We start from the raw sequence: 14,875 nt of genomic DNA on the forward strand, positions 1-14,875 counted from the left end.
CCCGTTTAATTAAATGAGTTGTGTGACTTATATAATCTTATACCCATGCTAGCTTCAGCTCGACACGCGACATAATGACAGATAATTTTTGACAAGATCTGCGAACTTGACACGAACTCAATTCAAAATTAGAGGGTTAGGATTGAAGGGTTAATTACGCTCGTTTAATTAAATGGGTCGGGTTAAAATTGACCTATATACTACTCTTATATTCATATCTCGACACAATCTGAACTCGATACGCAAACACGTGTTGTCACCTCACGTATAAGGATCCTTCCCAGCAAAGAGGTCCGAAATTTAGGACCACTCTAAACAAACGGGATTCAATTCAAACGACTGACCATCGAGAGAAGAGCATGCTCCTAGGCAAATATAAATAGATGATTTGTGACAGCTCAAATACGATGATAAGCCAGTCTGCGTCAAATGGATACTTTTCGGCCCTTCACTTTCTTCGCCATAGTTTTGTTTCTTGCACAAAGAACAACAGCAGATGTTGGAAGGAGAAAGGTGTTAGCAGAGGATCATGTCAGGGGCATTATAGGGGCGATAGTAGATAACAGCACTCGCTTCGGTAAGGAACAGAAAGTGGCGATGGAGATGGCGATCAAGGATGTTTATGACAAGACAAGCTCAAGCTGTGATTTGCGCCTGATAACTTCTCAAACGGAACCTTATCAAACAGCACTTGCAGGTATATATGTCGGCTCTTTTTCTCAACTCAGTCATACGTTAAGTTCTTCACCCTTTTTACATAATTACTGCATGCCAAGATTTACTGAGACAAACTATATATATCCGACAAAATCTCCCTCGATCTTCATCATCTTCATGATCAAACAATCTAGAATTGTAGAGGATACGAACTTTTGGCATGATATATGTTCTTTACCCATTTTATGAAACCTCTCTCTCTAGTTATACAGGACAAGGATCCTCTCCAGTTCAAATTTAGGGGTAATATTGTTTTTTCACACTTTTATGGACAATATTAACCCTTCAACAACACTAATTGGATCCAATGATGAACTGAAGAGGATCTGCAGATGATGCATATGATTTTGCCTTTTTACATAATTACTGCATGCCATTAATATTTACTGAGATGAACTATATATATATATATCCGACAAAATCTCATATTAGCTAGGATTCTCTTCCAACCATTTACTTGAATTCTCTTAAATTTGGATAAATCATTTGAGAAGTTCCTAACCCCAAAATCTCACTCTTCATCGTCTTCGTGTTCAGACAATCTAGAATTGTAGAGTATACAAACTTTTGGCATGATGCTATCATAACTAGGGTATGACTTCGATAAGTTAATTACGAAAGAACCAAAAGTGTTTTTGGCATACCCAGTACTGCAAAAAGAGATAAAATCAATGCAATTATATTCTTTAAGCAGGGAAAGGCTTAATTACCAAGCTACTTTAAGATGAAGAGGGCGAAAAAAGATGAGTAGGAAAGCAAGATAGATACGAAAAATAAAACAAAGCTATAATTGACATGATTCTTGTAAGAATGCGAAGTAGGAAATTTTGCTGTAGGTGTTTGTTGAGCTGCTGTGTTGTTAAGTAGCTGAATTTCAATTAATTCTGGAGTAGCATACAAAAAAACATTTATTATGCTAAAATACGATCTAGAAAGAACTTAGAATTACCTACAATCATGTTTGTTTAAACGAACTAAAGAATCTCAACAACAGAAAAATCTAAAATAATAATTCAGTAGAGATCGAGGTATCTTCTGATCTATGCCTACAGATCGATGCCTTATTGATAGAATACACACACTTTGTATTTATAGGTTATGTGAGAGACCCTCAATTTGAACTTTGCCTTATTTATTTCCCCCCGTCAAGGAATAAGAATCAGAATAAAAATCAATTTTAATTGTTTGATTTCACAAATTATTCCTTATTTGGAATATATAAATTACTGAACATGCGTATTTGTGATTAATTTAAATCACAATAAATACATATCGTATACGTACATGCCATATTTTACAACGAAGTTTCTTATATTAATTCTCCCACTTGGCCTTTAAGACACATGAATTCCTTATGGTGTTAGGTTCTTTATTTATTTCCACTATTCATAGAATCCTTTCACTCACATAAATAATACTGCACATGAATCAAGATGGTAAAACCATTATAAAATAAGTCATCCCTTCAATTATTACAATGTGTAATACTACCTAAATGGCTACTTTATTGGCGATCAAATTTATTAATGAACTTCGTATAACTATTTGGGTCCAACTTTATTTTCCCTCACGGATAAAAACAATAAATGTGTACAAATACTTTATAATAAGAACTTTATGTTTATAGACCAACTGGAAAGAAACTAAGTACAAAATCAATCAATGAGTATCATATGCTCCACATAACTTTTAAATTGTTTTACTGGTAGACCTTGAGTCATGAGATCCGCAATCATTAATTCAGTACTTATAGGTTAAATGCAAACTACTTTCATGTCTCTTAATGCCCTCTCTTACACTGAAATACTTTATGTCAATATATTTTCTCTTGCTTCTACTCTCATTGTTCTTAGAAAAGAAAAATGCAGTAAAATTATTGTAGAAGATATTTATTATATTGTAGAAGATATGCAGAAGAAATTTTTTTTACTAAGATTTAGGTGTTGGTTAAGTTAGAATTTAACGGAATTTGCAAAATTACCGATGACTGAATCTTTGAAAATTTATATAATTTTTTTTAAAAAAATAAACATATGGGTATTTTAGAAATTTTGATAGGATTTAACGGAAAATCCTAACAGAGGACCCCTAATTGAGACTTTCTGAAAAATGGATACCCTAAAGTTTAAGTACATTTTTTCAAAAATGGTGAAAGTTTGGTACCCTTAAGTGAAGTTCTCCCTAAGAAAAATATATCATGAAGTAGACTTTCTGTTATTTACACATTTAGTAAAATTTGAATATGAATAACCAACCACCCAAATTGTCAATTTATCTGTAGGTCAAGCTGTAGTACTTGATTTCTTATAAATACTTCAAGACTTCATTTGCAGTTCTCCAATGCTCCAAACAAGGATTGCATTGGTATTGACCCATGGTCTTACTGTCAGTCCAATTTCAAGACTAGTGCAAACCTGTGTATACATCAAGCTGCCTGTTGTAGATGCATACAAAAAACATTTTATCTGCTATTTTTTCCAATACATTTTGGGGACGTTGATCTTTACTAAATTAATCAATTTTAATAATAGGTGCTACTAAAGGTTCATAGTCCTTCACTCTGAATCTCTCCAAAATCTTTTCGATGTAGGCCCTCTTAGACAGTTTTAATATTTTTTGTCGCTGTAAATCTATATGTCAATGACAAAATATTTTACACAAATCTTTCATTTCAAAGATTTTTAAGAAGAACTATATGTAGCAAACCTAAAAAATTGCTTTCAAGCAAAATATTATCTATGTACATACAAGACTAACATAAAATAAATTTACTCCAACTAACTTTAAGGTATATATACTATTTAACAAGGTTCTCAATAAAATCATGTAAGGTAATAACCTTGTAAAATTTATATACCACTGGTGGAAGACATGTTTTAGCCCATAAATAGATTTGCTTAATTTGCAAGTCTTCTGACTGTCATCATCAAAACCTTTAGGCCGTGTCATGTAAACTTCATCTTCAAGATCCTTATTTAGGAAAGTTGTTTTCATATCCATTTGATTTAGCTCTTCATCAAAATGGGCTATTAATGCCATGGTTATACTAAATGAATCATTCTTAGACATGCACTAAAGAGAAGCTTTCATAATAATCAATGTCTTTTGAGTAAAACCATTGGCTATAAGTGTAATTGATGCAGTGTGACGTAGTGGGCCGCCAAGACAAATAACAAGTAATTCACAACTCTTCTAAAAAACCAAGAGTCTATCAATGAGCTGAGGAAAATAGGAGAAAAACTAAAACTTTGAGTAATTCTTATTAAAAACCTAGTATTCTTTAAGTACTTCGAACGGCCGCACTTTGATATGCTCTAGATGTCTTCAGAAACTCAAATGCCTCCCAATCTATATCACTGACTTTATATCGTTCAACATTATTAGAAGCATTCATTTTGGTTTTGTAAACCAATTTGCGGTCTACGTCTACAGCTCCCTTTGGTTAGTCAATGAGATTCCAGACTAGATTTTTAGCCATGCATCCCATCTCTTCCTTTGTGGCATTGAACTAGAATGTGGAGATATTTTACTCATGGCTTTGTGAAAACGAGCTAGGATCATCCTTAGGTTCGACATCAAAATTAGACCCTTTGAGATATATAATATAATCACTAGGAATTGGTGGTATCTTTAGTCTAGAGGATCTTCTTAATCCTACTTTCTCTAGACTTTGCAAAGTATGTGTACGTAGGTTCATTTTGAACCTATTCTTCATGAGTTGGCTGTTTTAAAACTAATTGTGGTTCAAAGTAATCAATTTGATTTTCCTTAAGCACAATCAAGCGTCCTTCATCTGAAAGAGATTTAGCCAACTCTTGTACTTCTTCTAATTCGATCCTTCAAGAATAAAGACTTCTACTAGGTTCAGCATCATCTAAAAATTTTGTATTTCTAGACTTAACAACTCTAATATTATAAGAACTACAGTAAAATCTGAACACCTTGGAGTTTATTGCATAGCCAATAAAAATCCTTTGGTTGTCCTTGCATATGAATGTGGATTGTAAATCCTCACTTCAGCTGGACAACCCTATACGTCTAAATGATTTAAACTTGGTTTTCATCCATTTCCTACTTAATATATACACAGCGGTTTTTAAGGCTTCAATCGAAAAGGATAATGGCAGATTATAGTTTCTAATCATGCACCTTACCATGCCTATAAGTGTACAATTAATCCTTCTTTGTACTACATGATTTTGTTGTGGTATATCAAGCATTGAGTATTGGGCAACAATGCATTCCTCTTCAAGGAATTTTGCAAATAGACCCATTATTTCTTCATTTTTCGTGTACCTACCATAGTACATTCAGCCTCTATTAGATCTTATGGTCTTGATTTTCTTTTCCTTTTGTTTCTCTACTTCTACCATATAGGTCTTGAAAGCATTTAATGCCTCAACGTCATCATTCAAAAGATAGAAATACATAATATTATCTTGTATGGTCATCAATGAAAGAGATAAAATATCTTTGACCATTTAGGTAGGGAAAAGGAAAATGTCCACAAAGATTAGTGTGTGTAATCTCAAGAATCTTACAAAGCATTTTCGCACCTTTAGCTGTTTTGTTGGCCTGCTTTCCCTTAGTGCAATCCACACAAGTACAAAAATCAGTAAAGTCAAAAGATTTTAAAACTCCATCATGGCACATGGGACATGTGTCATGATTTTAAGGGCGTGACGTGGATCTCCATCAAAAAATTGGACGGAACCAGGACGAAAGTACCAAGTGGGTATTTCGATTAACGACAGGTACAACCTGTGATACTTTTTGAAACCGAAGTAGCCATTTGATTGACCCTCACTAGTTGTACTAAAAGGGCATGCATTTAACCAAAAAAAAAAAAAAACTAATGGGTCAATGGAGAGGTCAATTCACTTTATTGGGTCACGTCTCTGCATTGGGCCGATCCTTTTGAATCATCCCACTTAATGACCTAGTTTTTTTTTTTTTTTTTTTAAACAACTCAAACTTGAAACCCTACCTGAAACCCGTGTGTTTATTTCGAATAATATTCGGAATAATATTCTATTTTTTTAAAAAATAAATCATATTTTATTCAATTTTTTCAAATTTTATCTCACAAAGTCAAACCTCATAATTCGCGCAGTGAATTCGAATAATATTCGGATTCAACACCCAAATGGACCATTGCTTTGACCCGTTACCCTTAAGCCTTTGCGCTGCCTCCCTTTCAACTCTAATGCAGTGGCAACACAGGGTTGCCGCCCAATGACCAACCTACCATGGCGACCAGCAAAGGGCCACCACACCATCCATCCCACTGTAGATGACATCCAAAAGGCTACAACTGCCGTCCATCATATGTGGCCCGTATAGAGCCGTTGATAACTATATGCGGCAAAACGCCATGCGCAACAACTGCGGCTTCTGCTCAACCTCATGTAGGGCTTCCCGTGCGTGCTTCCATAGAACAACAAACCATCGTGGTCAAATAGGAACAGCACGGGGGATTACAACTATATAAAAGAATAAGAATCAGAATAAAAATAAAAATCAATTCTAATTATATATATGATTCCACAAACCATTTCTTATCTGGAATAAATTACCGAATACCCATAGTTGTGTGTAGTTTAAATCACAATAAATACATGTGGCATATGGGCTATACTTTGAAGGGAATTTTCTTACAAATGGTTGTAATCTTTTGGTTTGTTTTCGTGAAAAGATGCTAATTCATTAAAAAAAAAAAAAAAAAAAAAAAAAATTACACATTTCTCGTTATGGTTTATCTGGGAAGAGAAACAGTTATGTATTTCTTGTAAAGGAAACAGGTAACAGGTTCATAAAATTTATTTTTTGTCACTTCATATCATAATTTCATGGTAATTATGATGCATAATAATGCACTGCATGTTCAAAGTTGTAGTATCAAGTTCTAGGAAGTCATGTTTGTTATCACAGTAAAACAAGAAATCACTCATGCAAAAGTTGTCACTTCTAATTAATTTGCAGCTTGGGATCTTATCAATAAGCAAAAAGTGAAAGCTATTCTGTTACCGCAGTCATGGGAAGAAGCTTCTCTACTTGTAGGGATTGGTAACCAAGCTAAAATCCCAGTTCTTTCTTTTGCTGACTCAACTCCACTTTGGGCAACAAAGCGGTGGCCCTTCTTGCTTCAAGCTTCGCCAGACCAGAATGCACAAATGAAAGCCATAGCTGCTATTGTTGACTCTTGGGAATGGCATCAGGTCACTGTAATTTACGAAGACAATGACTCTTTCCGCAGTGGAATCACACCTTATCTATCTGATGCCCTGCGAGAAGTAGGAGTAGAAATAAGCAATCTTGTAGCCCTCTCACCGTTTGATTCTTCTTCATTTTATACAAAGCTTGAGAGGCTTAAAGGTGAACAATGCCGAGTATTTTTGGTTCATCTGTCCTTGCCATTGGCTGTGAAACTTTTTGTGAAGGCTAAAGAAATGAACATGATGGAAAAAGATTATGTCTGGATAACTACAGATCCCTTCACAAGCCTTGTCCATTCACTCAATGCCTCCACCATTTCTTCCATGCAAGGAATTATAGGTGTCAAGAGCTACTACCCCCAAAAAGATCCACATTTTCAAAACTTCCATACTAGATTTCGCAAAAACTTTAGCTTGGAAAATCCAGAAGAGGACAACCATGAACCTGGGGCTTTCGCTATGCAGGCCTATGATGTTGTATGGACAGTTTGTCTAGCAATGAGGGAAAGAAGCAATGGCGGCCAACAATTGTTAGATAAAATTCTGCTGGGTAAGTTTAATGGCTTAGGTAGAAAGGTGAAATTTGATGACAGGAAAGTAGCTCCTGTACAGATATTTCAGATCATCAATGTGATTGGAAAGAGTTACAATGAGCTTGGGTACTGGTCAAATGGACTGGGTTTCTCGGAGACAAGTACTGATGAAAGAGTTGTATACAAAACTTCTATGAGCAGCCTAGGGCAGGTGATTTGGCCAGGTCGACCTCGAACAACTCCAAGAGGATGGACTCCTCCTACAGTCGCCAATCCACTGAGAATTGGTGTACCCACCCAATCGGGTTTCAAGCAATATGTGAAAGTCGAACATAATTCCTCAACAAACAGTACAAATTGCACAGGATTTGCGATCGACTTGTTCCAAGAAACCGTTGCGAGCCTGCCATTCTACCTGCCATACACTTTCATTCCCTTCGATGGAAATTATGATGAAATGGTGGAGCAGGTTTATTTAAAGGTGCGGAGTTCTCTACTCTTTCTAACTAATCAAGTCATTATTTTTGGCCTTCAACGAACGAGGATACAAACGAGCTAGCTATTATGTCTTCATTATACTGCCTCTCGCTCTTGGTGGTAGAGTCCATTCCTAGCATTGATAACTTTTGATATCAAACGATTCTTCACACGAGAAACACTGCCAATCCATTATTAAAGCAGGTCTGATTGAAAATCGCCACGCATCATTCTCCTTAGATTAGAGAGAATTTGTCCTCGAATTACAATGGTCCTTGCCTCAATCCTTCGGATGTCCAACCAAATCCTTTCATTCCATGCTCTTCAAAAGCTAGCCAATGTGATAGTCGAAATTAAAAGAATATCGCACAACTAATGATCACAAGACTTTGATGGCCAGCTTCAAAGTTCTTCACACCATGTTCAAATAATTATTCCTTCACACAGATGCCATCTATCTTCTCACTTCCACGCTCCATAAAGACCGGCCTCCTAGAAAAGGATCAACAATTTCTTCTCGTTTAAATATAAAATTCTTCAAAATCAATGTTAGGAGAATTTGACAAAATATTTTCAATTCAAACAAAATCCATAGAATCAACTTCTTCAACACCCAAATCAAATACTTCACTCTTGGGGCTTACATTGAGAAATACAAGAGTTGAATCCAACTCTTATACTTTAGACCCCAATACGTACGTACGTAGGGGAAAAACAACAAACAAACAACAGTTGATATAATCTATATCACAACATAAAACTACTACAGTTATAAAACAATAAGCCAACAAACCACACAGCTCAAAGGTTTTTGTTGACGAAGAGTAAAACCTTGACACAAAAAAAAATCTTTTCTGGGACAGCCAAACATAGGATTCCACTCAATAATGTGAAAGAACTATCTGTAGAAAATAGAAAAACTTACACCCTAGTAAATTTACAAAGACAATTAGTAGGACAACACACTCCTCATGAGTCTCTGCTCCAACTCCCCATTGGCCGATCTTCACTGAGTGAACTTCTTACCAATCTCCACTAGTAGACTTGTGTTGTTCCTTCAACTGTGCAATCACAACAGTATGTTGACATCCACAAACCCTCCAAGATCTCCACAGGATGATCTTCTTGGAGTCCCTTTTCAAGACACTTGTATAGTATCATACAAAGTCCTTGGCACCGACCTCTCACAAACTCTCTGAGATTTTCTCTAAAAATTTGTGTGACTAAAGTCCGACAAATAGAGAAAATTGAGAGAAAGTAGCTTTAAAAAGAAAATAGCTTTTGACGGAAGCAAGCCTAACCGTCTCTCCTGTTTGGATATAGATTAGTCATGTTCAAAAATTTCTCTCCCAGATTTTCGCTGTTCGTAGATCCTTTTGGACTTCCCTGCCAACAGTATGTTTTTGGAGTGCTCCAGATCTAAATTGTCCGCTTCCCGTTCGAACATCCCTACCAATAGAATGTTCCAAGCACACTTGTCGTCTAGACATATCAATGTCCTGTCTGGACATCCGTTAGACCGAACTACCCTAGCCTGTCCGCTAGTCAGTTTGTACTCCTCAAGTAATGGCCATTTTCTGTCACAGACACCGTTCGAACATCTTCTATCTCGTCCAAACATTCAACACGGCACTTGTCTTTTTCTTTTTCCTTTTTTTTTTTTTTTTTTTTTTTTTTTCTGTAGTTTCTTCAAGAATATTCAACTACAAACCTAAGCACATGCTACCCAAATCCACAAAAACATGAAACAAAGTTTTGGACATCGAATGAGTCAATTATAAAACCTAACCCACATGATATACATCATTCTCATCAACAAGATCCTCTATATTATCCGAAAGACTTACCTCATCCAGTCATTCATCTTCCTCATGATAGATGTCGTAGATTAGTGAAAAGACACAATCTACTACAGATTCTTTTGCTTGATCATATGACAAAGAACTTATCATAAGATCTTCATCATCGACCTTGGTATCATAAGTTAGTGGAGAATCTCAACCCCCAGAACATTATGCAGGATCTTTAGTATCTACATGTAAGTTCAACATCTTCTTGAACATTTCATTTGTTTGATTCCTCATCAACGAACTTGTCTTCTTGGAATTATTCATCAACAAAGTCATCCTCCTCCTCCACATAAAATGAGTTTGGTAGATGGATTTGAGGTTCAAGAACAACGATCAAGGTGGTGTGCTGCAGACTCCGCGCATCAAACCGTACTTTCTTTCGTTGAGATCGCATCTCACTAAAAATGGTCTCATCATCCTCTTCCACAAAATGTGGATTTGGTTGACGGCGACGACTGTTAGCAACACCCATGGTGGCAAATTGCTAGGATCGTGCTTTGATTTGTTCGCCAATTTTTTTTTCAAATTGATCATCAATCCATCAAGCTAATAATCCTACATGCATTGCGACCATGCCGTCCATTGTTTCTCACGTGTTGCTTCTTCATGCTCATGCCCAACACCAGGGCTTGCATATCGGTTTCCTCCGTCACGTCTTCTTCGTGCCATGACAAAAAAGTTGTTAGGCTCTGATACCAATAGATGTAGTGCAGGGTGGTGGGTTTACAAAGACAAACAAAACCAGAGTCACAACTCTCTCCAAAACCAAGAGTCAATCAAGGATTTGAGGTAGGATATATAGAAAATAAACCACTCTCAAAGTGTTTCCCCATTGATAACTAATAAAAAATGAGAAATGTTATTTAGCATTCTTTTAGCATTCTCAACATTCTCAAATACTCAAGCTGAGGGTATATATAGAAGTATAAGCTGAGGAGGCCGAATTCCCTTCCAGTTCCTATCTAGATTGAACCACTCATGTGTCTGGACATTGACAATTTTTTTTTGTAGATTTGAGGAAGATATTGACAATAAAGTCATAGTTTGAGGGAAGTGTGTGTATATATATATTAACAATAGTTGATTTAAGGGCCACTAAACATCCAGGCTAAACAACATTTTTTTTTAACAATAGTTGCATGGCTGGAACTGATCAGCATATATATATATATATATATATATATATATATATATATATATATATATATATATTAACAATAGTTGATTTAAGGGCCACTAAACATCCAGGCTAAACAACATTTTTTTTTTTAACAATAGTTGCATGGCTGGAACTGATCAGCACTGTTATGATCGTTTAAGGCTAATCATACTTGAAATGTTCTTTTCATGGCTAATCAGAAATTCGATGCGGTAGTTGGTGATGTGGCCATAGTTGCCAAGCGATATCAACATGCAGAATTCACGCACCCTTACACAGAATCAGGATTGGTGATGATAGTTCCAGTTCGCACAAAAAACAGCAACAGAGCATGGCTATTCGTGAAGCCCTTCACAAAAGCCATGTGGGTACTAGTTGTAGCCATTAGTGTCTACAACGGCTTTGTCGTCTGGCTGATAGAGCGAAAGCACCGCCCTGAACTAAAAGGTTCCGCTCCCTATCAAATGGGTGCCTTGCTTTGTTCAGCCTTCACTACTCTCTTCTCCTTAAATGGTAAAATGGATTTTTTTTTGGTCATTTTTCACCCCCTTAGATCCTAGCTAGCGCTTATATTCATTATTTCATCGTATAGGGGGAAAACTAAATAGCAATCTATCACGGATGGCAACGGTGGTGTGGCTGTTTGTGGCACTAGTTCTGACGCAAACTTACGTGGCTAACCTCACTAGTATACTCACGGTGCGACGGCTTGAACCCACAGTGGCTGATGTTGAGTCGCTGCGGAATGAGAATGCAATGGTTGGATACTCTAATGGATCATTCGTGGCAAATTATTTGGTGGAAGTCTTAAACTTCCACGGGAGCAACATCAAGACTTATGACTCCCCCGAAGAATATGTTGAGGCACTAAGAAGTCAGGAAATAGCAGCGGCCTTTCTTGAAGCTGCTTTAGCCAAATTATTTCTTGCAAAATACTGCAAAGAGTTTATCGCAGCCGGACCCACGTACAAAGTTGGCGGATTCGGATTTGTAAGCATTCTACCAACTTTCTTTTTCTTTTCATAACAAAGCAATGCTGACCTACCTTAACAGTTGGGGACTTGGGAGTCCTTGACAACCTCAAAGAAAATTGAACTTCTTATAAAAATATGATTTTCTATACTAGGGCCTGGACTGGGCAATATATGATGACTTCTTGCACATCCTTAGTTGCACCATTTTAAAGATTTCACTACAGAGGCGATAATAGATGAATTTTCTTCTATAAAAGACCGTCATCGAGCATGATTCCAAGGCGATGCCAAGTTTTATATTGGATTTTTATTTCTTTTATTTCTTTTATTTGTTATTCACATGTTTATAGCAAAGTAGAAAACTTTTATATTCAAAAGGAATGTTCTTTTAAAGATAATTTTATAAACATGTAACTTTTATATACAATTAAAATTTATGACTTAGTATGAAATTAATGAGTTTATTTCTTGTCTGCTTTTATTTTACCTAAAGGCGTGTGTGCATACGTAAAAGAACTATAAGTATCTATGTATTTATTGATTTGCATAGGTTCGGGCTGCCCACTCAAAAAATTATAATTCCACCCTGAAAGCAATGCAACTTAGTTGTGACTAGACCTGCAACCAGACCTTGAATAGTTATGAGGATAATTTGTGGACAAACGTAGCGTAAGTCTGTCCAGAACAGTCAGAGTTTTGGATTTGAAACTCTTAAATTGTAGACTGAACTGTAGACTGAACTAGAGACCAATACTTTTCTCATTTTAGATTTGAAACTAAAGAGAACAGAACAGACTGAATTATTGCACCTTTTTTTTGTAAATATACGGGGTTTTGATAAATTATATGTTTCATTGGTTGTGTCTCAGGTATTTCCGAGGGGTTCTCTGCTGCTTCCTGACATAACTAAAGCACTACTGAACGTATCTGAGAGTGGTAGGTTACGATATTTAGAGAACAGGATGATTGCATCTGAGAAGTGTTCGGATGGAGATTTGGTTGATGAGATGTCTAGACTTAGCCCCAGTAGCTTTTGGGTTCTTTTCATGTTTACAGGAGGTACATCAACAATTGCTCTTTTGGTCTATGTTGTTTGTCACAAAAGGTTCGGACATAAAATCGTAAGGAGACTCTCGTTGGCTGTAATGAGACGTTGGTGGCATCAGAAGAAGACATTGTCTCGAAGACTACATGATATAACATAGTTTTCTTAATTGTTTTTGCTTACTTCAAAATATATATCTTACTAGATCGCAGGTCCTTAGGATCATCAGAATCTCATCTTCTAATTTTGAGATTGTAAATATTGTCTGGCTGAAAGTATCTTGTACATTTAGGTGATAATCATTTTTTCAGAAGGATTTCAATCCACGTTATATCATCCATGCTTGTTCACTTCATTTTGTCTACTTGATCTATTAAACTAAGCTTGTCAAATGGTGGGTCTCAATTATTTTTCTTTCTTTTTTCATATATTATATATATATATATATATATATATATATATATATATATATATTTGCATGAGTTAATTTTTTTGCAACAAATGGAATATCCCGCCCTTTAATCCGGATTAAGTATGCTGTAATTGGTATGAGTTAGTGATGGAATTGATTACAAGTGTTAAGAGGTAGAATTTTGAACTTTTAAGAAATTCCTGTGTTGCCCGAAGGTTCAAAGTTGGATCTCGAACACTCTATGGCGAACAATCGAAGTTGAATCCCGAACATTCAATGTCTATATGAGGGGCTTTTTTAAGACACGTAATCTTTTGGACGCACATGGGAGCTTATAAATAGGGACCCTCCACTACCCCCCCATTTTTGCCCTTTATGAGAGAGAAAGAGAGAGAGAGAGTTTGAAGATAGAGAATGAGCTCTCTCATGTTAGATTAGGTAAAGCATGGACCTTTATTATAAATGAAGATTTTCCTCAATTACCAAACATTCAGTAAGGTTATCGAACGATTGACATGATGTCCAAGCGTTCGATGGTTAGACAGAATGATCATTTTGCCTTTATTATAGACTTAAGGGTAATTTCGTCTAGATCGGGGTCTAATATAAATAATTGTATTATTGTATGACATGGTATGCCTGTATGTGTAATAACCCAACATTTAACTGGGTTTAAGTATGATCTAATTATGATATTGGGATTACTGCTAATGTTAAGGGGTAGAGTTTTGGATCCTTGGTAGGCCGAACGTTCGAGTGGGATATCAAACGCTCAATGTTGGATCCAGAACATTTGATAAATGTCTGGAATTTTATTTTATTTATTTTATATATTGGTTTTTTTTAAAAAAAAAAACTGAACAACTTAGCCTTTTGAACGTCCATGAGAAGCCTACAAATTCACATATTCGTCCAGCTTTCTCATTTTGGTCGTCCTCTTCACCTTAGAACCCTAGAGTAGAGTGAGAGAGAGAATGAGGTTATCTATAGTCTCATCTCTTCAAGAGGTAATATCCTAAACTTTACCTTGTTTCGTTTTATGTTATCAAAATGTTTAGTTTATATTAGTGTTGTTTTCATGGTTTAGATGGCTTTATCTTGTAAATCTAGGTTATGGATTGTTATTTTTGGATTGTGTTAGTGTTTTATGATAAGATTACTGATGAGTTAGTAAGTTAATGATTATGGCCTTAACTAGTGGTGCATGAAGGTTCTATTGTAAGTTAGAACCGTGGTTAGTACCTTGGAAGCACCTTATGTTGTGTAACACTAGGAAAACTTGGACCTTTGTTGAAAATTGAGATTTTGCAGCACTATGACATCCCACATTGCCTGGGTATGGGAATGAGGATGTGCTTATATGTATATTTACACCATTCTTGACACAATGGGAGTCAAAAGCGGATAATATTGTTTCGTTTAAGGCATATTGTTACAAATGGTATCAAAGCCATTGCCTAGCTTGAGATGGGGGGGTGTGGGGGAGCGTGCAC

At 36.0% G+C, this 14,875-nt stretch overlaps 1 protein-coding gene across 1 annotated transcript; it reads left to right on the top strand.

Annotated features, from left to right (window-relative positions):
* Nucleotides 1-342: 342 nt before the first annotated feature.
* Nucleotides 343-13,285, top strand: LOC133875823 (glutamate receptor 2.8-like). The gene is made up of 5 exons (XM_062314065.1): nucleotides 343-697; nucleotides 6,700-7,946; nucleotides 11,152-11,464; nucleotides 11,544-11,941; nucleotides 12,795-13,285. Exons 1-5 carry the CDS (start codon nucleotides 430-432, stop codon nucleotides 13,128-13,130), a joined length of 2,562 nt encoding a protein of 853 aa, XP_062170049.1. The 5' UTR covers nucleotides 343-429; the 3' UTR covers nucleotides 13,131-13,285.
* The last annotated feature ends 1,590 nt before the right edge of the window (nucleotides 13,286-14,875 follow it).

The sequence above is a fragment of the Alnus glutinosa genome, chromosome 8 (assembly GCF_958979055.1).
Source record: "Alnus glutinosa chromosome 8, dhAlnGlut1.1, whole genome shotgun sequence".
Lineage (NCBI taxonomy): Eukaryota > Viridiplantae > Streptophyta > Magnoliopsida > Fagales > Betulaceae > Alnus > Alnus glutinosa.

What these genes read in the sequence shown, in the direction of transcription:
- LOC133875823 (XM_062314065.1), top strand. Translation starts at nt 430, where the DNA reads ATGGATACTTTTCGGCCCTTCACTTTCTTCGCCATAGTTTTGTTTCTT. An exon ending in TTATCAAACAGCACTTGCAG is followed by an intron (nt 698 to 6,699) that starts GTATATATGTCG and finishes ATTAATTTGCAG; the next exon opens with CTTGGGATCTTATCAATAAG. An exon ending in AAGTTGGCGGATTCGGATTT is followed by an intron (nt 11,942 to 12,794) that starts GTAAGCATTCTA and finishes GTTGTGTCTCAG; the next exon opens with GTATTTCCGAGGGGTTCTCT.